The sequence below is a fragment of the Talpa europaea genome (assembly GCF_964194135.1).
Source record: "Talpa europaea genome assembly, chromosome: 8".
In the NCBI taxonomy this organism is placed as follows: Eukaryota; Metazoa; Chordata; class Mammalia; order Eulipotyphla; family Talpidae; genus Talpa; species Talpa europaea.
Window position 1 is genome coordinate 43744932 of NC_140075.1, and position 24183 is coordinate 43769114.

The window sequence follows — 24183 nt, forward strand, 5'->3', positions numbered from 1 at the left end:
CCAACTTTAAAATATAATATTCACTACTGCCTCAAAATATTACATTATTACTGCAGGAAAATGTAACTACAACTTACGTGAGGTATATTCTGAACCTCTTTATAAACAGAACAAGCCACAAGTAGCTCTGGAGTGAAATCCTTCAACGAACGACTAGTAAACTAGTAAACTCTCCAAAAATAGGGATTACTGTACAGTCTTACAAATTTTTGTATAATCAATAACAGCTCTTAGAATACTTTACATGTAATACATGATCAATAAGCATTTACATAAAGAATAACACATAAAAGAACTCTTGTAAAGTAACCAATAAATGAATAACACTTTCAGAAAGTCCTCCTGGGCTAATACCCAAGGAAACACCAACAAATCCTAATAATCCATCCATTAAAATTGTTTCACTGATTGCCTGTGGTAAGTTCATTCTGTTAGCCTTTTACTAATGGTATGCTTTATTATTCCTGTCAATAGCCATTTAGTAACAGAGTCACAGAAATTAAAGGTGAAGGAACTTGCAAGGTCAAGTATAAACCTTTCATTTTGCAGACAAGGAAACTTAAGGCCTACTCATCCCACAATTAACACTGTGGCACTTGTCACCTCTTTCCCTGGTTCCCTAACTGAATAAAGATATTTTACTGCCAATTTTTGCTTAGGTTAATATGACAAAGTTAATATTACAAGTTAATGGGCATTCCTCAAATGCCAATCTCTAGCATGTAATCAGGTGAGTACTTAACACACTGTTCTTGCTCCAATTGTTCTAATTTGAGTAAATGATTGCTAATTTTAAATATTTTCATTTGTACAATCTTAATGAGCAATATTTTTCTAATATTAAAAAGTGACTTGACAGGGCCTCCCCTGGTGGCGCAGCGGTTGAGCGCTAGGCTGCCAGGCTGCCCACAGCCTCTGCAGCACCGATTTGTTCAACGGTCGCCGGCAAGGGTTGCACGGGCACACACACACACACACACACACAAAAGTGACTTGACATAAATTCATATTCAAAGCATATCTTACATAGTAACAGCCTTCTGTCTTTTCCACCACAGTGAAACTCATTTCACCCAACACCACCAAAAACTAATAGTAAGTTAGAAACCAAATCAGTTCTGCATATAACATCATCCAAGACTCCTCCAATGGGGAGAACATATTAGTCAATTATTTATATACACACATATCCATTACTTAAGCTAAATATGGTCAGAAAAATGGAGGGCCTTGAAATTGCTTAACTTGCCTTTCTGGTCAATGAGGAAGACAATTTTCATTAGTTTCAAATCATAGGAGGGCAAAGAACTGCCTTCTTTCTAGAATTGGAAATACTAGGTGCTGGGATACAACCATCACAGCTAGGCTCAATACACAGGCAACCAAAAGGACCTAAAAGTCTTTTTTTGTGATCGGTATTTAGAAGGCTTAACTCAGAGCTGGTAGCATGTCAACCAACTAATCAAAAATATATGAAAGCTGGTTGATGACCTACTCATTCTAATTTTAAAGCAAAATGAAGATCATGGATTTATGGTTAAAGTAAGTTCTAGGATAGAGGGCATAAATCAGGACTAATATGGCATCACTATGTAAACTTTATAGATCACCATTCTTTGCTCATTTGTAAGAAAGTAAAACAAAATTGCTCAATTTGGGTTTAAATTAGAATTTACAAAACATTTGAAATGGTCCACATACATAATTCTATGTGCAAAATGTATCAGATTCAGCAGTCTACGTAATATATAGGATTGAATAAAGACAAGGCTCTCAGGCAGCAGCGCTGCCTTTGTATTCCAAGTGTATCTTTCATAAGAGACTTATAAGGTCTCAGATGAATCAGAGGAATACTATCCCTTCCATTATTCCATTCATCTGTTTCCACAGAGTTGTTAGAATAACACATCTTAAAATACCACTTTAAGAAATAGTTGATGAGTTCTTATCTGCAAATAGTTAAAAAGTAAAAATAACAGTAATAAATGATTCTTTTAAAAAGCCATAAATTTGTTGAGTAAATACTGTATTATTCAGAATATTTTCTACAATAAAACATCAGGGTTTCTTTCAAGCTTTTAGGTAATGATTTATTTTCTGTGTTACAGCGTATTTGCAGATATATTAATCACTTCCCTGGGTAGTAAGATTATTATTAAACATAACTAACCACACTTTTTCTATCCTGTCTTTTCCAAAGCAATTTTATTCTCTCAGGATTTCAAGTTAAACTGCTTTGAAGAGGAAAAAGCACTAAACAAAATACAATTTTTAAATTGTAAACAAAATACAATTTTTTTCAAATTAGTAACACAGTGGGAGCTAAGAGGTAGGTAAAACTTGCTTTGATATTCTTTTTTTAGGTAACCAAAAGAGGAATGCAACATAAGTAAAATAACTTTGCTGTAAGGTTGGACTGTCACTTTGTTTTAGGTTGCCATATAGGCCTTCATTTAGAAAAAAAGACCTGGGTTATTATTTTTCTTTTTCCAATGAAAAGTTCATATTAGAGTTCTATTGTCTTGAAAATATAAATAACAATCTTACAGAATATTCACTATTAAAAGACACTCTGCAAATAATCTTCTTTCTGTCTGTAAGGAGTGTAGTGATTTGGTCCTCTGTCTATGGAATGGGAATGAAGACCATTAAGAAAGGTGTGGGCTCAGTTGAAAATCAACTGAAAATATTTGTATTACACAGGTATTATAACACTATCAAGTTAGTGGAATCTTTATTTTCTGCAACTACCTTATAAACATGTATTTCCAAGTCTTAAGAAATACAGTTTCAGATCCTTGTTAAGTAACATGATTTCAACAATACTTAATTTTTTAAAAAACTCGCTTAATAATTAAATGACAACGGTCATACTTTTATCAAACAGCACTTAGTTTAATAAATTAATTATGAACCGATAAATAACTCATTGTCTAGCTAAATGCCTACATCTATATTTGTAGAATAGGACAAGTACAGACTTGTTTGTGATCTGCAAGTCCAGTAATTTTGGAACTGTAACGAATCTAAATGCAAAACCCATTTGATGAATTGTAAATAAGGCATTTCTGTTTAATGTAATTAAAAATTCTCACTAGTAATGGTGCCAAAGCTTGATATGGGAAGTAGTAAGAGAGCATTATCACGTGATAAAATAATCTGTAAAAAAATACTGATATTCTCAAATAATGTGAAATGAGTTACCTAAAGAATTATAATCTATTAAAAATGATTTTAACACATATACACTATTTCTGGAGAGGCGAGGGTATAATGGAACTTTCGCTTTTAATGTCTTTATTTTACATAGTAACAACATAAATTCAGTTTTTAGGAGCAAGGAACATTGCGACTACCTATTAAATATATTCACTAATGTTGCCTATTATTCATGAATGTTGTTTACTCTGAAGTTTTCTATAAAATATAAAGAAATCATTTTGACAAATAGGATTTCAAAAGTTGAAAATCAAGTATTAGTAAGTGTGCCATTACAATTTAAAAAAAAAAAGGATAAAACTGTACTTGGGAATTATGGTGCTTATTCACATTATTTTTTTTAGAGCAAGTATCAAAACCTGACAGGATATGTTTTTCTCACATTAAAGTCAGCACAATTAAGTTGTAATGGGTGTATGAATGTGAATTATCAATTAAAAGTAATTTCATCACAACTTTACCAAAAGAGCACTGTTACAATATTCAAATACTTCAGTTATCACTCACTCTTATTTTAAAAATAAGTGAAGTGAGGTTTCCTTTTACCTACTGTTCTCATCAATTAAAATATACATTACTAATTCAACTTCCAAAATTTTCTTTTCTTAAAAGGTTTTAGTTCTTTAACTTGAATATTTCCCTTACCTGAATGTAAAAACCAAGGTGCTTAATTCAATCATGACTTCAGAGACACAAAGTTATATCCAGTTAATAAAGTGGGGAAAAGCCATTTCGGTTTCTGAAACCTTGAAGGTGAGATTAACCATCTCTTCCAACACTACCACTTTAAGAAAGGGGTGAATGAAGGTATCCATCAATTCTCACTGTCTCCCCTCCCCCCCACTGACACACACACACACACACACACACACACACTACCATTTATCTGACCTATTCAAGTTGCCACTTACCAAAGTCAAAGCCAAAAAATCCTCCTTTTTAAAATATTTAAACTTCATTTTAAAAATAAAACTGAAAGCAAGATACTCAACTGCCAACTTTTGTATAGAATGAAACTATTAAAGCCTGCACTGACCTACTTCCTATTAGCATCATGACAATACGTATGCCAAGAAAATAGTGGAAATTACTATATAACAAACTTTGATTTTGCATTTAAATATTGTCACTGCTTTAAAATATATAAATACTGTGCTGCAATACACTTGTTTTGTGATACATTTATTTTTAAATGGCAATATAAAAGCTTTAATATGTTAGTAGTCATGATAGACATGCAAAATTTCATTTTTTAAATTAGCTTTGTTACACATTTAATTCTATTTTTAAACTTCTATTAAAAGCAATCTCTTAGACCCAATTCCAAATATTGCTTTCATTTTTAAAAAGAACTAGCACTGCACTTTTAAAAGTCAGTTAAATGAGAATCCCACAAAAATAATACAAGTTTATATTCAAAGAATATTTGCATGGCTGTAACATAGGACAGACTTAACTGCTTGTATTTAATTATTAGAAGACTATCACCCACCATTTCAGAGTTTAATGCTGAAATACTGGAAATTCTCAGAGAAAAAAAACTTAAGAATTGGAGAGGATATTTCAACTATGATTTCTTAAAAAAAAAAAAAGACACACGAAATGGTAAAACATTTATTTTAAATTAAAGACATCTTTTTAAATTAAAAAAAAAATCACTTTAAGGTGGTAGTACTAACTACCATCTTAAAATACACCCAAAAGCCCTTTCTTTACAATCAAGGCAAACAACAAAATCTCTGGAAGAGAAATTTAACGTCAGAATTAAGCCAAAAACATCCACAAAGAACAGCTAAGCCAACTGAAAGACACATTAGGTTTATGCTGCATATTAATATTCTTACACACAATGTCTACTTGGTGAAAATTCACACCACCATTCTTCCTCCCCGTAGGACCAGGATCCAGGATTTGGTTAACATTCACCATACACTCTCCCTCCCTCTATGACTGCAAAAAGGAGGAAACCCATTTCCCATTCTCCAGCCCCAAATGCAAGCTGCCATCATGCAAAATGCCTTAATTTCGACCCATATTCCTCGCACACCTCAGTGAAAAACACCAGTAATTTGCTTATCTGCACTCACAATTGAGAGAGGTGATAGTAGCATTTTCAGGCTCTGGAAACCGGGGGGGCTGAAGCCAAGTCCCCACACATCCAGAGGTCCTATAAATATGCACCAGACCCTGGATACCCACATTCAATGGAAGCAGCATCAGCCGCCTCCTCCCAGCTCCTCCGCCCGCCGCCGCCCCCCACCCCCTTTGCAGCAGCAGCAGCAGCAGCAGCAGCAGCAACAGCAGCAGCAGCAGCAGCAATGTGCTGGGCTTTTTTAACCCCAGCGATGGAGGCTCCTCTTACCAGATGGAGTTCTTGATCTTGTGTTGCAGCGCGTTGGCCTCTGTCCCTGGCAGCCCAGGCACGAGGGCTGGCAGAGCCACCCCCGAGTTGGGGGCGCTGGGGGGAAGCTGCTGATGGGCATCAGGCTGTTGTGGTGGCGGCTGTTGTTCCTCTGCCATCGCGGCTGGAGGGGTGGGCCGGAGGGAGGGAGGGAGGGAGGGAGGGAGGGAAGATGGGGGCGCGGGGAAGGGTGAGGGAAGACGCGGGGAGGGGGGAGGGCGCCGGGGTGGGGAGGGGGAGGGGCGGAGGAGGAGGAGGAGGAAGGAAGCTGGATCAACTAGGCCTTTACCCCAGGGCTCGAGTGAGTCGCGTTCGCCCGCCGCCTGGGGGACATCACCGGGGAGACGGCGCGGCTCCTCACCGCCGGGGCGCTTCACCGCGGGAGAGGCATGGCGGCGCCCCTCAGCCCCCCGCCGCCTCTTCCCGTCAGCGGCCGGGGCTGGGGGGAGTGAGGAGGGGGCGTCTGAAGACGAGGTGGGGGGGGCAAGGCTCCCCCCCAAATCCTACGAGGACGGTCGCCCGGGCACTCGGCGGCCCGGCCTTCCTTTCTCGCCCCCGGGGCGCGCCTCTCCGGAGGCCCGCGCGGCTGCAGCCCCACACCGCGCTCCCGCCACTCCCCGCGCCGCCGACGCCGCCCGCTCCGGGCCCGCCGCCGCCTCGGCCCTGCCAGCCCCGGAGGCAGCCCGCGCGCGCAGCCGCACTGCGGCCCGGCGCAGACGGCAAAACACCTACCGCTCCGCCGGGGGGGCGTGGACCTGGGGTGCGGGGTGCGGGCGCGGGCGCGGGGGGCCGGGAGGGGGACGCACGGGTGCGGAGGGCGGCGCGGGCCGGCCGGGCCACGAACGCGCGCCGCCGGGGCCCGCGCGGGGACTGGCCGCGCTGGGGGAGGCGTGGGGGGAGAGAACTTGCGTGAGGAGGAGAAACCAAATTTCCTAGTTGGCGTGGACGTGGGATTTCTCTGTTTTTGCACCTTCCAAGCGAGAAAGGTGAAATGTGAAATGAATCCACAGCAGCCCCTCTCCCCGCGACAAGCGAGGATTACTTTTTCACTGGATACATGAAGAGAATTGAAGCAGGTAAGAGGGGGAGCTGAGTTTTTCAGGAGCCCCCAAAGAAGAACACCCGTTGGAATTAACCACCCTTTAGGTAATTCTGTCTTGAACGGAAATCGCAAGGCAGGAGCTGGGTTGAGGGTTTCTCGGTCGGGCATTCAAAGCCCTCCAAATCTGGCCCCACTTTAGCTGTCCAATCATAGCTGCCTCCATCCCCCTGCAAGAACTCCCGGCTCCAATCAGTGAAGTCTCCAAGCCATTCTCAACTCGCTGCAGATTCATTCTTCCTTCAAGGCTTTGCTCATGCTGTTCCCCACACCTCCCCACCCCCCAACCCCCCTTTCCAGGAATGCCCTCCCTCCTGTGTATGGCTCTCTAGCCAACCCAAGCTCCAAGGCACTGCTCAAGTCCTGGCTTGTCAGGGTCCCTGGCAGCCGAGGCCCCTGCCTGCCTCTGAAAGAAACGCATGCTGTTCTCACAACATGGAGGCTCAGCCTCCAGCCATAGAAACTCCTTCCTTGCTTCGGAGCCAGTTGAGCCCCTGGACGCACTCTCGCTCCCCACCCCCCTTCATACTTGAGAGAGAGCTTTGCCCATTGAGAAGAGACTCTCTGCCACAAACAAGCAAGTCCCCTTTAAGAGCAGAAGAATTGGCTTTTCTAGGTGGGGCTGATCAGGGAGGCTTAAACTGAGAGTAGAAGACAACAGCCATGGCCTCTGGCACCAGATGGAACAGCTGCTCAGCTCACACTGACCTTTCTCTGGACCTGTAGTTATTAAAAGCTCTTCAGCTTTAACTTTTATGTCAGTTTCCTCTAGGTTTCTACCTGTCAGATTTTCTGACCACTTTTCTGCCGTGCCTGGACTTTGGGCATGAGACTCTTGTCACCCTTTTGACGCATGATGGGTGAGGAATCTGGCTTCGGCTTTCTGGGCTTTGGAGTGCTCAATTCCCACCCTTGGCCTAGATCCCTTTGCTTTTGCATTATGGTTCCCTCAAGCCTGGCCCACAGGTTCTACTGCCAGTTTCCCCATGAAAGATGGCACATGGTGGGATGAATGGAGGTGGGGGGCAGTGAGGAAGACACTTGTGTGCAAACATAACTCCTGCATGGGGAGTCCAGGCCTCTTGGGTGTCTCTGAGTTCTGATGCACTGATGGCATCGCACAAAAGAGCCTCCTTTTCCATAACCTATGATCACTGTCAGTTTAACCACTATAGGGAAACACAGGTTGTTTATGAATTCATTTTGTAGATGTACACTTGTGTCCTATATAAACAGTATTTTTCTGTACCCAACTGATAGACATTATATGCACTAGACAGAAGCTTTGAAGAATACAAGTATGTGATGTTTTTAAACACTTTCAGTGTGTCAGGCCTAGTACTTCCCTTCCCACATATTATCGTATTTATTCTTCCCCTAACTATAATGTAGGTGCTCATGTGCTCCTTACTTTACAGGTGAAACAGAAAAACTTTAGAAAGGTTAAATATAATTTTAAGGTGACCCAATTAATAAATGAGGGAGTCAGGATTTGAATCCTGCCTGGAGGTCTACTTCCAGAGCCGGCAAGTCATACTGAAAGTAAGATCATACTGCAAAAAAAATCTTAAATGTATATCTAAGCTATTTATCCATGGGAAAGATGGAGGAAGTAAAAAGGTATTGAGGAAAGTTGCCAAGTCCCCCAAGTTCTATTAATAATTACCTTGCCAAAGGAGAATGGTGGCTCCACGTTGTCACACCTGCAAAGGGAAGAGCCTAGGGAGAGGAGATTCATCCAAGAAAGGTCATGTGTCTGAGACCTGCCAAAGGCCTTAAGTAAAGGAAACTGAGAACCAAGACTTAGAGGAAAAAAAAAAGACTTTCGCTACCGAGTGTCACATGGACTGACTTCCAGAGTGCAACTTTTGAAGAGGTTTTTTATAGGTTCCATGAAAGAGCCAGTTCACCTCTGCAGCCACTAGAGGGCTCAGCAGAGCTACAACCCTGAGCAGCACTCTAGTGGCAGTGCTGAGAAGGAAGGATGCATTATGGAACCTTTTGAACCAAGAGGCTGTTGAAGGAAGTATCTGGGACTCTTTTAGGTTCAACCAGTAATGAGAGGTATGACAGGCAATATAGGACTGCAGAGACTTTAGTTGCCAGAATGAGACATCTTATAGGAAGGAAAGGGTAAGCATCCACTACACAATTAGTATCTGGAAGTACAGTGTGTTTTGTTAACCTTCAGAAAGGATTGTGAATTAAATTACCCTAGCAGAAACCTAAAAGAAACCTGATGAAGTTACCCAGAACCTTGGGTCTGGATTCAAGTCAAATCCTAAGGTCATACCAAACAATCTTGACTGTACATCTAAGATATTTATCCATGGGAAAGATGGAGGAAGTAAAAAGGCACTGAAAAAAGTTGTCAAGTCCCCTAGGTTCTAATTACCTTGCCAAAAGAGAATGATGGCTCCACGTTGTCACACCCCAGAAGGGGGAGATCCCCGAATAAAGGTGACATTTAGCCACGTACTTCTTAAATTGTATGTGTACTGCTGTGGTTGTGAAACCATGTGTTAAGGACCCTCAAGGACCCAGAATCAGTGTGGCTCATTTTCTCAGAACTTCATTTCACCCAGTGAGAAGTAATGAAAAACATTATAGTAAGCATGAATTTTTAAGATAACAGTCTATACTTTAAGCTTGTATTTCCCATCTGTGAGAAGTGGCAATTTATTCTCCCTATGAAAGTATATGCCAGTGGAAAATTTTGAGAAACATTGATGTAGTGGGGGGAGAAAAACTCTGGTCTTGCAGTCAGAACATCTGGGAATTCAAACCCTCTGTTTCCATCTTTATAAAAATGAAAATAATAATCTATCCCACAGGACTGTTAGGAGGAGAAGTATAAAGAGATATCTAAGCTGCAGAAGTGCTGCCACATATAAAGATCTTCTACAATGTGGACTGTGAGCCCCTCAAAGGTAGCGACTATGTTTTATTTTTCCTAATAGTTATGGGGCACAATTCCTTATTCCTGGGTGTTTAGTATTTGTAGAATTCAGTAGTTACCAATCTTAATTTTCCTAGCTTCTTATGTGCATAAAACTTGCGTCCTTTATCAAACTATAATTTTTTATATTATCTAGACTGTAGCATATGCATGTATCATGTATTGATGTGTATTAGTTTGGGGCATAGAAAATAATAACTGGCTAAGTGAATAAAATCTGTCCCAACTTGAATTAGTTCACATCCTGGGAAACAGAGAAACATAACATATTAATTATACGAGATGATGAGTTCTAAAATATGTTTACTAATGTTATGGAGACAGTGGAGAGAGGAATTGGTCCTGCTCAGGGGGAAAGAGCTATTTGGAGAAAGCTTCTTGGCTGACATTTGAATTGGGTCTCATTGGATGAATAGACATTCAATAGGCATAGTGGTGAGGGAAGACGATTTTAGGTCAAGGAGCAGCATGAGCACTGGTGTGCAGCCATGAAAGGGCACAAGGGATGAGCAGATAATGCATGACCCAGTGTTAGCTCTGTACTCAGATCTTTAATGGAGTGTAGAAGGAAGGGGAGGGAGACATGGTCCATTTTACCAAATGTCGCTGTGTGATACTAGTTATGATTATTCTGACGGAAGATGAAACCTAAAATAGATTTCATTAGTGATAATGTTGGTTAAGTACTTTAAATGTTCATTTTATTTCCACACATTATGGTGGTTTACAGATCTGGAAAAGATAAGGTTTTATCCATTCTCCTTTAAAAATAAAAATTGAGTATTTCCTCATGTTCTTTCTCCCTGATCATTACTTCCTCTGCTTTCTTCCATCACAGATTTTTCCCTCTAGGAGTATATATAATCAATTGTATGTTATTATTTAACAGGATAAGGAAAGAAGTTTTCCACCTCAAAAAAAAAAAAAATCCTTGCCATATCAGAAAGTCCCTATCAGTCTAGGCTATTGTCTTTCAAAATGCAGGTAGTCCTGGGGGAACTGATATATTAATTTCCAATGTTGTAATGTGACTGAGTTTTCAGTCTTAGTTTTATTGCCATTAGAGAGAGGGGAGTAGGGAGGAGATAAAGGAGGTCAATAAGAGAGGAAGCAAGAGTACAACAGAAAAAGCTGGAGGGTTCAAACACCAATTGCATATTGGCAAATTTGGGTAAATTTTCTCAATGCCATACTTGCTCACTTAAGTATGATGTAAAATGTGAATTCGCCTGCTAAAGCACACATATTCCATTATGTCATTAAACAATGGTTTGTGCAAAATCGCCTAACTATTCAAATACTGGGCAAAGCAGCAGGATTTGAACAACGCTGTCACACTTACCTGGCTATGCAATCCTATCTATACAAGCCATTCTTTCAGGTACCTTTACTTATCTCTAAGGATTAATGGGATAAAGTTCTCATAATGTATTTGGCTATTCAAGTGAAAGGTATTATGAAAATGAATGCCAGGTTCTGCTTTGATTTTGCTTAGAAATTTTCCACTGTTGTTACCATATACATGTTTATGTTGTGATCTGCAATTCTCTTTATATTAAAGAAGGCTCAAGTTCATATCTGTCTGAATTTTAAAGGAAGTGTTTACTTTTACTTCAGACCAGAAAGATCCACAGTAGAAATGTGATATCTTGAAAATTCAGGCCAGTAGCAGCTGTGAACAGAAGCAGGTAAAGAAAAAGCATATTTACTTAACTCTAGAAGTGACAATGAAAAGACACCAGAGCCAATCCTATAAGAGGAAGTTAGTGTCGGTGCAGCCTGAACTGGTAGAGGCTAATCAGTAATCCGCAAACTCTCATTCCTCAGTTCATTTCAAGGCACATTTAAGTTCTTGTTACATGCAAATTATCATTCTGGAATCGCAGAGAGTTTTTTAAATAAGTGGCAAATACAGTACTGTTCTAATCTTCAAGAAGCTCATAATCTAATTGGAACTAGACCTTTGAGCCCACACATTTTTTTTTTAAAGTAAAAATACATGGACAAATGAAAAAATGAGTGTAAAGGAATAATTTATTAAGTTATTAATTTGGCTTGCGTTCTCCTTATATTTCTCCTCTCCTCTATTCCAAACAGACTTCAAAGGAATTTTGTGTTCCTAGGCAGAAGCTGTCTGTCAGAAACTGACTCTTAGACTACTGTAGGGGGACACCACTCCAGTGTAAATGAAGCCTTCTGGACCGTAACTCCTTAGATTGAAATGTCAGTGCAATCCCTGGAATTATACCTAGCAATCTTCCCTCCAGGTTCCTTGTTCCTTAATGACATTTTGCTAGGAGGTGAAAAATAAAAAAAGTGAAGGCATCTGGGGAACAAGAGAATGAGAGAGAGGGGGCCTCTCCTGGTGGCGCAGGTGGTTTAGTGCAGCACTGCAAAGTTGTCTGTAGTCTCTGCAGCGCGGGTTCCATCCTGGCCTGCCAGCAGAGTCCCACATGGTGGGGCAGACCTCTCCTGTCTTGCTTGCTGCTCCCTTCAGCAGTGTGTTTCTTCAGTCTGCTGTTCTGTTCTGTTCTGTTCCCCGCTCTGTCTCTGGTGAATCCTCTCACCCTCCTGCGCATCTGGCCTGTACCCTGGTTCTTGTATAAATAAATAAATAAATCTTAAAAAAAAAAAAAAAAAGAATGAGAACGAGAGCAAGAAGAAAGGAGCGGTGGTGGGTAGGCGGAATTCTAGAAAAAGAAACAATTCCCCAAACTGGATAAGAGTCCAGTAGTGGTGACACCAGCTTTTCTTCCTAGACACACCCGGGAAGATATCCAGACTTCAGAGAGATGCATGATGCCCTCAGGGAGGCTGGATTCCCCTATCATTCTTGGTTCATGTGCAGAGGAATTGTGTGACTTCTAAGGACCATATACTCTTGAACAATGAGGATGCCAAACTCTGTCAGCTCCAATTTCTAGGCTCAATATCATTTTTCAAATATTTGTGCATTCCTAGGTAGGGAGGGAAGGCCAACAATGACTGTGACTGCGTTTCCTTCTACTTAAGCAGATTTAGCATTGCAATCACTTAAGTCTTGGTAAATTTAATTTAACAAAAAATGTGACATTTATTGCACACCCAAATTTGAACTTGCAAATCTATACCTATTAGTGGTGGAACTATTTACAAAACAGTGTTAGGTGAGCTACTTAAAATTTAGAATAACAGTGAATGGTACAGCTAACATCTACTGAGGGTGTTTAGAGAAAGAATAGAACTAAAGGAGCTAAAGTCCTTGGAGATGGCTTCATGGAGAGCTTGCAATAGTAACTAGGGTATAAGGGAGTGGAAGGAATTTGTGGTGGAAGAAAGAATAGAGAATAATTGAACAGAACAGAAAAAAGAGCATACACATGAAGAAACACCACAGGAGACTGGCGTTCTTGGCATGAACGACTGATAATAAGTTACATTGGATACCAAATTTCACATGTGTTTCCATACTCACTGCATAAGACAGGGTTCTACCAGAGGACAACCAGAATGTTATAATTGCATATTTATTATAGTATTTATTATATAATTTAAAGGAATTGGTTTGCATGATTATGGGGACTGCCAAGTCTGAAATCTGTAAGCTGGCTAGCAGACCAGAAACTTGCCGTTGTCCATAGGTAGAATTCCTTCTTCTTCAGGAAAATCTCAGTTTGGCTCTTATGAGTCACCTGATGGAACCTATCCAGATTATTAAGGATAATCTCCTAATTTACTTAAGGTCAGCTGTTGCAGATTTTTTTTTAAGATTTATTTATTTATTTATGCAAGATCTGGGGCATAGACCAGATCTGCGGGATGGTGAGAGGATTCACCAGAGACAGAGCGGGGAACAGAACAGGCAGACTGATAAAATACACTGCAGTGGGCGGGACAGGAGAGATCTGCCACACCATGTGGGGTTCTCACCTGCTGGCTGGCGGTGATCAAACCCGCGCCGCAGAGGCTGTGGACAGCTTCACAGCACTGTGATCAACCGCCTGCACTACCAGGGAGGCCCTGTTGCAGATGTTAACCATATCTACAGAATACCCTCACAGTAACACCTAGATTCATGTTTGTTTAACTGGCTGCATTAGCCAGCCAATTTGACACATAAAATTAACCATCACATTCAGTACATTCTTTATGTCGTATTCATGCATTTGAGAAGAGAAAGTCTTTGGAATTTCTTCATATACATCTCAGGAAAGACCATTTCCTGTGAAGTAGATCTACTTGTTTTCTTTCCCTGGGTATATTTATTTGTACATAAATATATTTATTTCTATCTTTCTTCATCCTCCCCCAACCATTATCTAAAGTTATATCAAGAGAGTATTGTGGTTGATGTCAGTACTTTTTAAAAATATTTTTGTTTTTTCCATTTATAGCACCTCTAATCTATCTGTAGCATCTTCCTCCTGAGTCAACCGAGCATCAGGTTGTCTGCAATATCCACCATCCATTTCTAAGTTTGTCTCCTATAGTTGCCTTCTACAGGGCTCTATTGCCACAAGCCTCTATCTTTGTTGCTGTAACTCCTGATGCCTGGTTGGAACAGGGCTCAGCATCTGATACAAGAGCATAACAAACACTTCTGGCTAAACAGTGACCTATGAGCTGGCTGAATATAAGACCTTTGCCCAAGGAAGCAATTAGTAATTAATTAACAAATTTATTCCTTTCTTGGAGAATATGAGTGGATATAATCCTCTCTCTAGAGGAGGATTCAGCAGGTTTCAGTAAAAATAGTAGCTGAAAGACAGAAAAAGATGATAGGCTCAGAAATCAGTAGATAACAGCGAATTGTAGAAGTGGTTGTAAGCAGAAATCACATGGACAAGCTGAAAAGGATTACAGAATAGAAGATAGTTGCTTAGTAATATTAGGAGCAGTAGGGCCAGGGATTGATAGGAACTGAGAATTTTTTCTGATGGAGCTCCAGAGTAAGTAGGCATAAATGAGGAAGGACAGGTTGTTGGCCAAGTCTTGGGAAAATCCAGAATAATCACCAAGACAGACAAGTGACCTCACAGAGACTTGAGAGAGAGCTCAGGAACTAAAAGTTCATTTAGGTTCCAGTGTAATTCGAGCGCTTGATTCATCTTCTCAGATCCCCAGTAGAAGGCTTCCATTGCTCCCATAGTTTGGTATGAATCTCTCTTCCTGAAAAAGTATTCCATATACACTTATGGTTTTTAACCATCTGAGGGGCTCAGTCATATGTCAAGAATTGCATCTTCTCTGAGTCTTCCCTATCCATTCCTCATTACTATAAATTAGATTATCTGTGTTTTTTTTTTTCTCTCTGTGTTCCTACAGTGCTTTGTGTAGCCTATGTGAGAGATGCTTTTTTATATGGTAATTGTAGACTTGTTGATTTCTTACATCTACCCTTCCCACCCCTCACTTCTAGGACTGTGAACAATGAGGTCAGGAAGTATACACACACACACACACTTCCCCAATATGTAGCATAGTACCTATCATATAACTAAACAACACTTGTTTATTTGATTGAGTTATTGGATTAGAGAGGGTTCATTTTTTTTTAGGTCAAGAAAAAAACAGCAGAGTAAGACAAAAAGGGAGAATGGGCTTAAAAGAAAACTCAATAGCCTATCCATAATAGTAGTGCAGGAGCTGAGAGCTTGGTTATTTCATACTTAAAATTCATGTCTCTCTGACTTCACAAAAATTGCCCAAATAGTTAATAACTTTGTCTTTTCAGCTTGACATCTGGTGCTAGGATTCTACATTTTAAAGGTACTTTGACCAGTCTGGTTACTTTTAAGGAGAAGAACTATATTCTGCCTTCAGCCTCTAGTTGTCCATCTGAGTTCAGATCCACACTCTTCACTGGGCCATGCTTGAGTCTTCCTCTTCCTATAACTCTGGAGCTTACAAGTCCAGGCTCAAAATTACAGCCCCACCACTTGCCACTTGCCACTGAGAATTTGTCGTCTCAGGCAAATTCTTCACTCTTTGGACCTCAGCTTTCAAACTGACAAAAATGGGGAAACCGTTTTTTCTCACAGTTATACTGAGGGTTTGATGGTAATATTTGTGAAAATAACTAGCACAGTGCCCATAGAGGGTTCTGGGAGTATGCAGAGGCGTCTGACAGCAACCCCTGCAAATAGCAGCGCTGGGACTGGAAAAGAAGAGAGAGGGAGAAAGTGTTAATAACCATTTGGGAAATTTCAAAGAATTCATAAGTGTTTCAAACACAGACACCTTCTGAGATCCCTAAAGAAAACACAATGAGACCACTATCATTTCCAGAGACTTAAACACCCAAATAATGTGTGTGTGTATTTTGGGGAGGGGGTGGAGTCAGGGACTATGCTTTTTAGCTATTCTAGGAAGTAACTCTAACTCTGTTATTAGAGTTAGCCCGTGATGCAATCTGAGCAGACTACTCAGCATGCAGAGGTGGGGATACAATTCCAGAACAGGACGAGCTTATTAGATAAATTTTTTTTTCTGACTGAAAATGTCACAAGTGTCACAGATTACTAGATAAATTGTCCAGTTTGTTATCAGGTGGCTACATGATTACACCTATTCTGCAACCAGTGTCTCAGAGCCCAGTGAAAGAAAACTTTTTAATTAGACTGCTCAATCTGTTTTTAAAGGCAAGTGACTCATACTGAATGCCCCTTTCCACTATAGTTAGTGAAAGTCATGTTATCACTTTGAACCCCTTTCAGTGATATTGTAGAGCTCTCAGTTTCTTTTCATGTTAAAAAATATTCTTTCTGAGTAGCTTTTAAAATGTTTTGAAATAAAAATGTTAAAATTGTACATTACCACCCACAAATAAATTATACTTAATGATGATTTGAAAGAGTTAAGTTAGAAATCCTGTATGTGAAGATTAAATAAAGATGTCAGACTGAAGGAAACTTACCTGTACCAAATCTTACGAAATAACAGAAAAAGATTGAGCGATGGTAGGAAGGGAGAGGGGGGAAAAATAATGGGTAATGGGACTGGGGACAAAAAATGCCATTAGTGTATCAGAAATTTTTAGAAGATGGTGTCAGATCTTGAGGAACAAACTAGCAATTGAATTATAGATACTTATAATACTGCTAAAAAGTAAAAGCAATTTCAGGGAAGCTCCCAGGTCAGAGAGAGTAGATTCAATGGACAAGGTAGCAGGGGAATGACAAAAGGGATTAATTGAGATACTTTACTTGAAGCAACTGTACTGCAGGTCCATTCCCTTTTCCATTTGTATTTGCCCACAAATTAAAGATAGAAGGCTGTGGATCCTGGGAACTAAATAACAGAATAGTAGCAATGAACCTGAGTAGGCTCAGGGAGATTTCTCCTTGAAAATAAGCATTCTGCTCAATAGTAGAACTTCCCTTTCACTTTAATCACCATTCAACCCACCTTAAGCAGAAGTGGAATGCTAACAGGGGTTCTTATTTATAAAGTACAAAGTAGAACCATCAAACCCAGTAAGTAGGAGAAATAATATCTGAGGAAAAAAGGTTAATAATTAAAAGAAAATATTTATATTTTAATAAAGAAAAGAAAAAGATAAGTACAAATTAAGCTTATAATTTTTAGAATAATTTTTATAAGTAAAATATATGCTTATTAGTATTACAAACACAACAGTTTTATCCTCAAGGAGATTCAGGATGTTTTTTGCCCATGAAAATGAAACATCTTAGAAATTAAAAACATGGTTTTGAGGGCCTCCCCGGTGGCGCAGCGGTTGAGCGCTGGGTTGCGAAGCTGCCCGCAGCCTCTGCAGCGCCGGTTCGATCCCCGGCTGCTCCCCGGCCACTGGAGGAGGATCCCACATGGCGCGCAGACCTCTCCTGCCGCCCGCTGCTCCCCTCAGCAGTGTACCTCAGTCCTTCTGCCTGCTCTGCTCCCCACTCTGGCTCTGGTGAATTCTCTCACCCTCCCGCGCTTCTGACTGTACCCAGTGCTTGTATAAATAAATAAATAAATCTTAAAAAAAAAAAAAAAAAAAAAAAAAACATGGTTTTGAAATTAAATAGTTTAGCAGATGTATATCACCAGTAGACTCTCCTTAAAAAGATGATAGAATAAACTTTAACAAAATAATAATAAATCCAAGAAAGATGAAGGAAAGAATCCAGTTGCTTGTCACTGTCTAAATGTGGTGCATATTTAAAAATTATAAATATAGGGCCTCCCTGGTGGCGCAGTGGTTGAGCACTGGGTTGCGAACCTGCCCGCAGCCTCTGCAGCGCCGGTTCGATCCCTGGCCACCGAGCAAGGGTCCCACATGGCACGCAGACCTCTCCTGAGGCCTGCTGCTCCCCTGAGCAGTGTATTTCGTCGGTCTGCCTGTTCTGCTCTCCGCTCTGGCTCTGGTGAATCCTCTCACCCTCCAGCGCTTCTGACTGTACCCAGTGCTTGTATAAATAAATAAATAAATCTAAAAAAAAATTATAAATATAAAGTTGAAATCTAGATCCAGTCTCAGCAAACTTTTTCTTTAAAAGGTCATACAGTAAATATTTTCAGCTTTGTGGTCTTTATAGCTGTGCTGCTGTAGTGTGAGAGCTGCCATAGATAAGCTGTAATTAAGTGGGCATGACTGTGTTCCAATAAATCTTTATTTACAAAAATTCAATAGGACAGATTTGGCCTGCAAGGCAAACCATGTTCTAGATATTGCAACATAAAGATATCAGAGACAAGACATTATGAAGAGAAAAGAGGGAAATTCTAAAAGCATGATCACACATAAGCACACACACAGGTGGTAGGAAAAAAAAAAAATCAAACCATCAATAATCACTATACATGACAAATGTATATGATTTCTTTAATAAAGATAGAGAATCTTAAATTTGATTAAAAAACCAACATATCTAAGCATAATCTATTTAGAAGAAATGCACCTAAAAAAAGATTGAAAATAAAAGCACATACAAAGATCTATCAGGCAAAAACTAAAAATAGGTAAGTATGGTAACATTAATGTTAGACAAAAAAGAATTTAATGTGAAAGGGATTTGATAGGATAAAGAATTTTTGTGAAAGATACAATTAATTTCTATTAATAATGAACTGTTATACACCTTACAATAAAACATCAAAAGTCATATTTATAATACAACTTATAAGGTAAAAACTGATGAAAATATAAGGAAGAATGAAAAATACACAATACCTTTGGAAATATTCAGCATATATTTCAGAAATTGACAGATCAAGTAGGAAAAAAAGTCAGGGTAGAGAGGATTTGAATAATATAATAAGGAAGCTTGATTGAATAGCTGTAAAGGACTATTGTAACAATCAACAGTGAATGCACAATCTCTTCAAACACATGCAACATTAACTAGCTGCTAAAACCCAAAGAAAATATTCATAAATTCCCAGACAGGAGATCATTCAGGTCACAGTCTTTGATCACACTGCAATGAAATTTGGAATTAATAAACAAAAAGGAACAATTTTTATAAAGTTAGAAATAAAACACTTTCAAATAACTAATTTTAAATAACTTTAATGAAATTTTAAATTAGGCTATCAATTATTTGGAAATAACCATAACTAAACTTTATTAAACATTACTGCAACCAGCATCATGGTAACTGATCTGCATGGGTTGTCTTATTTTATTTTCACAATAATCCTGAGAAGTTGGTTGGTTCTATTATCATCTCATTTCACAAATGAGGAACTGAAATACAAAACTCTAAATAACATACCTAAGGGCACACTGTCCATAATGCCATAGCTAGGATTTGAACCTAGATAATATGGCCCAGAGCTGATATATTTAACTACTCTAACAAGAAGGACAAGAGATTAACACAAATTGAAATCTACATATACTCAGAAAGAATATGACCTTGAATATGTATATTAAAAAATAGGAACAGATTTATAGATTAGCAAGATATATAAAGAAAAACCTAGATATGAATGAAATAAAGAGGGAGAAAAGTGTATTTGAATACAACTAAAGCTGATTCTTTGAAAAGAACTAAAGATGTCAAAAATCTAAAATGTCTGATTTTTTTTTTAAGATTTTTATTTATACCAGAACTGAGGTACAGGCCAGAGGCATGGGAGGGTGAGAGAATTCATCAGAGACAGAGCAGGGAGCAGAATAGGCAGACCATGGAAAGCACTGCTAAGGGGAGCAGTGGGCGCAACAGGAGACGTCTGCCACGCCATGTGGTAATCTCCCTGGCTGGCTGGGAATCAAACTGGCACTGCAAAGGCCGCGGGCAGCTTCACAGCACTGCGCTCAACCCACTGTGCCACCAGGGAGGCCCTAAAATGTCTGATTAAGGGGAGAAAGAATGAATTATTATTAACATTGCAAATGAGAAGGCGATAAAACTATTGGCACAGGGTGGATTCTAAACGTCTGCGATAAATACTAAATTTAAGCTAATAAATTACAAAAATCTAGATTAAAATGATTTCTAGAAAGTAGGTTACCAATTTTGATCCAAAGGGAGACATCTTAAAAGAGCAAACAACAACAAAACACACTGAAGACATTAAAAGGCAGTCAAAACCTTAATTCTTGTAATAAAAGATAACGAACACAGATGGTCCTACCAGTAAGGAGCAGATAAGCTCCATGATCTATTGTTAACCCAATACATGGGACATTAGGAAGTTTTCTAATTCATTTATATGGGGACTGACATGGCCCAGATTTTAAAACTTGACAAGCAAAGCATACCACATTTATAAACACAGGTACAGAAATCCTAAGTGCTAGCAAAATGAATCAGAAATGTATTTTTTAAATGTCATCATTAAGTAGAATTTAGCCAAGGTGTTCAAGACTTATTCAAAATTCAGAATATATTAATGCAAATCATTATATTCAAATGAAAGAAAAAAGATAATAATTATCTTAAGAGATGCAAAAAAGGCAGTTGATATAATTTGACACCTATTTTTGATTAGAAAGAAAACCACTTTAGCAACCAGAAGTAGAAACTTCTCTATTTTAACGAAGATATCTGCAATCACAAGCATCATACCTACTGAAATATTAAAGCTTTTCCATTAGTTTTTTTAAATATTGTGTTGAGAATCCTAGCCAATGCCATGTGATGAGAAAAACAAAAATTAAAGGTAGCAAACAAAGAAAAAAATTTAGCATGTCTTATTATATATAATAATCATCAAAAATCAATAGGAAAATGTGAACAACCTGATATAAACATGTGCAAAGCATATAATCACTTAAATAAGAAGATATGCAATGAATAGAACTATAATTTGAAATAACAGTGGAATGATAGTGAATTATATTGTTTTACCCCATAGAATTGGCACACTTTTAAAAGTTTGGTTAACGTCCAGTGTTTATAAGGACTGAAGAGTCAGGTTATTTTCATGCACAGTTTGGTCAGAATGTAATTTGTAAGACTTCCTTGGGAAGCAGAATTTACCAAAATATTTCCTCTATAATTTTCTTTTACTCAACAATTTCAAAAAGAAATTGTTCATAGAGCACAAAATACTTGTTTGTGTGATCAAAGAAAAGTCAGAACTGTTTTTTGCAGCATTGTTTCAAATGGACTAATCTAATATCCATAGAAAGGAAATGACTGAATTATATTGCATTGATACCAGGAAACATTACACCGAAGTTAAAAAATGGGGCTGACTTGCATTAGACATAGAGCTGCAAGATTATTTTTAGGGTGAAAATAAAATTACAGAATTATTTGAAAGCATGATTGTGTGTATAATATAATGTTACATATATGTGTACTTGTATGTATATATAAGTACTTATATGTATATATTAAATATATATATTTAATGCATAAAAGTAATTTGGAATTACACACAATAGTTTTCTTTAGGGAAGACAACAGGAAAGTGGAGCAGGAAATGAAGACAGTATTAATGTTGGACTTTATATTTTTCAGTATTGTTTGAGTCATTCAGTAAATATACATGTAAACTGTGATTTTAAAAGCTTTTTTGAAATAAACATACTGAAGCTAAGGTGAACAAATTACAGATAATAGCCTGATGAATTTACACAAATGCATTACTTGTGTAAGCACTACCCAGATCAAGAGGTAGGATGCTTTTACTCCCCAGAATGCTCCATTGTACTTTTTAATTGTATTCATCATCAGAGATAATCAGTGTATTTTGCCTATCTCTGAAATTTGTAGAAATGGAATCAGAAAGTGTGTTCTGGTGTTCTTTCTAATTTTCTTTACTGTCATGTCTGCTATACTCATTCATGTTATCAGTTCTCTTTTATTCCTTGTAGTTTTCCATTGTATGATTGTACCACAGTTTATCCATTACACTGTTGATAGACATTTGAGTTATTTCCAGGTTGGGGATATTTTGAAGAAAACTACTATAAACTGCTTTATACATGTCTTTTGTGTGACATATTCATGTGTTTCTCGTCTTTTTCAGAAAACTTTTTGCAAGTTGCTTTTATTTACAATGCCATCTTTCAAAAGGTCACTAAAATTAACTGGCCAATAATTTAGGCAGAATCACTTTACAAAAATAGGGAAAGCCCAGATTATCACTTTCTACAGATAATATGCAGTTGAGTTTTATTCAGAACAAAGAAAAAAGTAACTTTTAATCATACTAGAAGAGACAGCCATAGGTCTAGAATTTGTACTCTAACTACACATGTGCTGAGGTTAATGTTCTGCTAATACAGTTGATTGGCTGCTGCATTTGTCTACTGTTTATCTAATATTAACTATTATAAACAGCAGTGTGACTAGTATTTGGAACAATCCTTGCAGTTTTAGTGGCAGGCACAGCATTTCACTTCTCTTCACACCCCTGGTACCTGGCCTGCTGCTGCTTCAGTGAAGTCATTTTTGATATTGATGGTTTGGGGAATCTCCTCAGGAGTTCCCCCCTTGATCACATTGGCACTGTCTCACATGTAACATCAAGCAAACCTTGGATGTCTCAGTAGTTTGCAGCCAGAATAAGTTCAAAAAGTGCTCTTTGGTCAACTTCCAGGAATTCTTGATCCCAAACAGGAATATCATCTGTCTGCTTTTCTTTGTTCTCATCATCCTCAGGGGGAGAAGGAGGGTCATCCCTGCAGTGGTGTACCATTGCATGACCTTTTGTTAAATATTGCTGCATTAACATTTGGTAGAAGAGGGCCTCCCTGGTGGCGCAAGGGGTTAAGAGGTTACCTATGAAGCTGTTTGCAGCCATTGCAGCACGAGTTCGATCCCTGGCCAGGGAGCTATCCTCATGGCTCAGCAGACCTCTCCTGACTCGCCCACTGTTACCCTCAGCAGTGTCAATCTGCCTGTTCTGTTTTTGGTGGATCCTCTCACTCTCCCCCCATAACTCTGGCCTGTACCCCAGTTCTTGTATGCATAAATAAATAAATCTTTAAAAAAATTTTGGTAGAGGAACTGGGTCATCATCTCCTTCATCATCTATTCCCAAATCTTCCAACACATTGTCTCGATAGTCACAGATTGTTTGTCAATTTCCATATCAACTTCAAATGTCTCTTCATCAGAACTTTGCAACTTTATTGAAGGCATGGTACTCACTCTCAAGGAGACAGAGGGCCAGAGGATGGCAACAGCAGTACGGGATCAGCGGGGAGAAGAGACAGCAGAGAACAAGACCACTGCATGTTTTGCTTTTATATAACTACTACTGGAACTGCTGGGTTAGAGGGTAGTTTTTAGTAGACCCAAGTGATTCATACTGATTGTAACAATCTGTAACAATTTAGTAATATATCCAAGTTCCAGTTCTGGTTGGTCCATATTATCAGTCTTTCTGGTCACTATTTCATATTAGTGCCAATCATATTGTTAATCTTTTTCACTTCAGCCATTCTAGTGAGTGTGCACTGATATTTCATCATGGTTTTATTTTTATTTGCATGTCCCTGGTAACTGATCATATGAAACCTTTTTTTTTTTATATACTTAATGCCCATTTAAAATAATTTTATTTAGGGCCTCCCCTGATGGCGCAGCGGTTGAGTGCTGGGCTGCGAAGCTGCCCATAGCCTCTGCAGCGCCAGTTCGATCCCCGGCCACCAGCGAGGGTCCCACATGGCGGGACAGACCTCTCCTGCCTCGCCCGCTGCTCCCCTCAGCAGTGTATTTCGTCAGTCTGCCTGTTCTGTTTCCCACTCTGGCTCTGGTGAATTCTGTCACCCTCCCATGCTTCTGACTGTACCCAGTGCTTGTATAAATAAATAAATAAATCGTTAAAAAAAATTTTTTATAGTTTTACATTGTTGTTCATTTTTGTACAATGTTTGATTTCTCCTCTCAGGTGTTGTCCCCATAAAATTAAGACCATCAAGACCATGAATAGTCACCATAGACTCTTGTGCGCTTTCCTCTTGTTTTGGTCCCTCTCCCTACCCCTCCCTTGCTGAATATCTCAGATCTATAGTTTGCCTGCTAGTTTTGTCTTTTTTTTTCCCTGATCCCTTGTATGGTTTCCCTTTGTTTCTCCTATAAGTGAAACCATCTGATATTTTTCTTTTTCCCTCTGACT

The 24183-nt window shown here is 39.0% G+C and overlaps 1 protein-coding gene and 1 pseudogene across 2 annotated transcripts in view; both read right to left on the reverse strand.

Annotated features, from left to right (window-relative positions):
* RFX7 (regulatory factor X7) overlaps positions 1 to 5739 on the reverse strand; it is a gene marked incomplete at both ends in the record, with an annotated part of 89720 nt that extends 83981 nt beyond the window's left edge. Inside the window, one exon of the mRNA XM_084240390.1 lies at positions 5582 to 5739. Within this exon, the coding sequence (XP_084096516.1) occupies positions 5582 to 5739 (158 nt within the window). The remainder of the gene's footprint in view (positions 1 to 5581) is intronic.
* A 16726-nt stretch (positions 5740 to 22465) lies between these two features.
* On the reverse strand, positions 22466 to 23204 carry LOC311175260 (S-phase kinase-associated protein 1-like; annotated as a pseudogene). The gene is made up of 2 exons: positions 23071 to 23204; positions 22466 to 22807 (listed from the first exon to the last, which is right to left on the reverse strand). The product of its transcript is annotated as an S-phase kinase-associated protein 1-like (transcript).
* Positions 23205 to 24183: the final 979 nt, after the last annotated feature.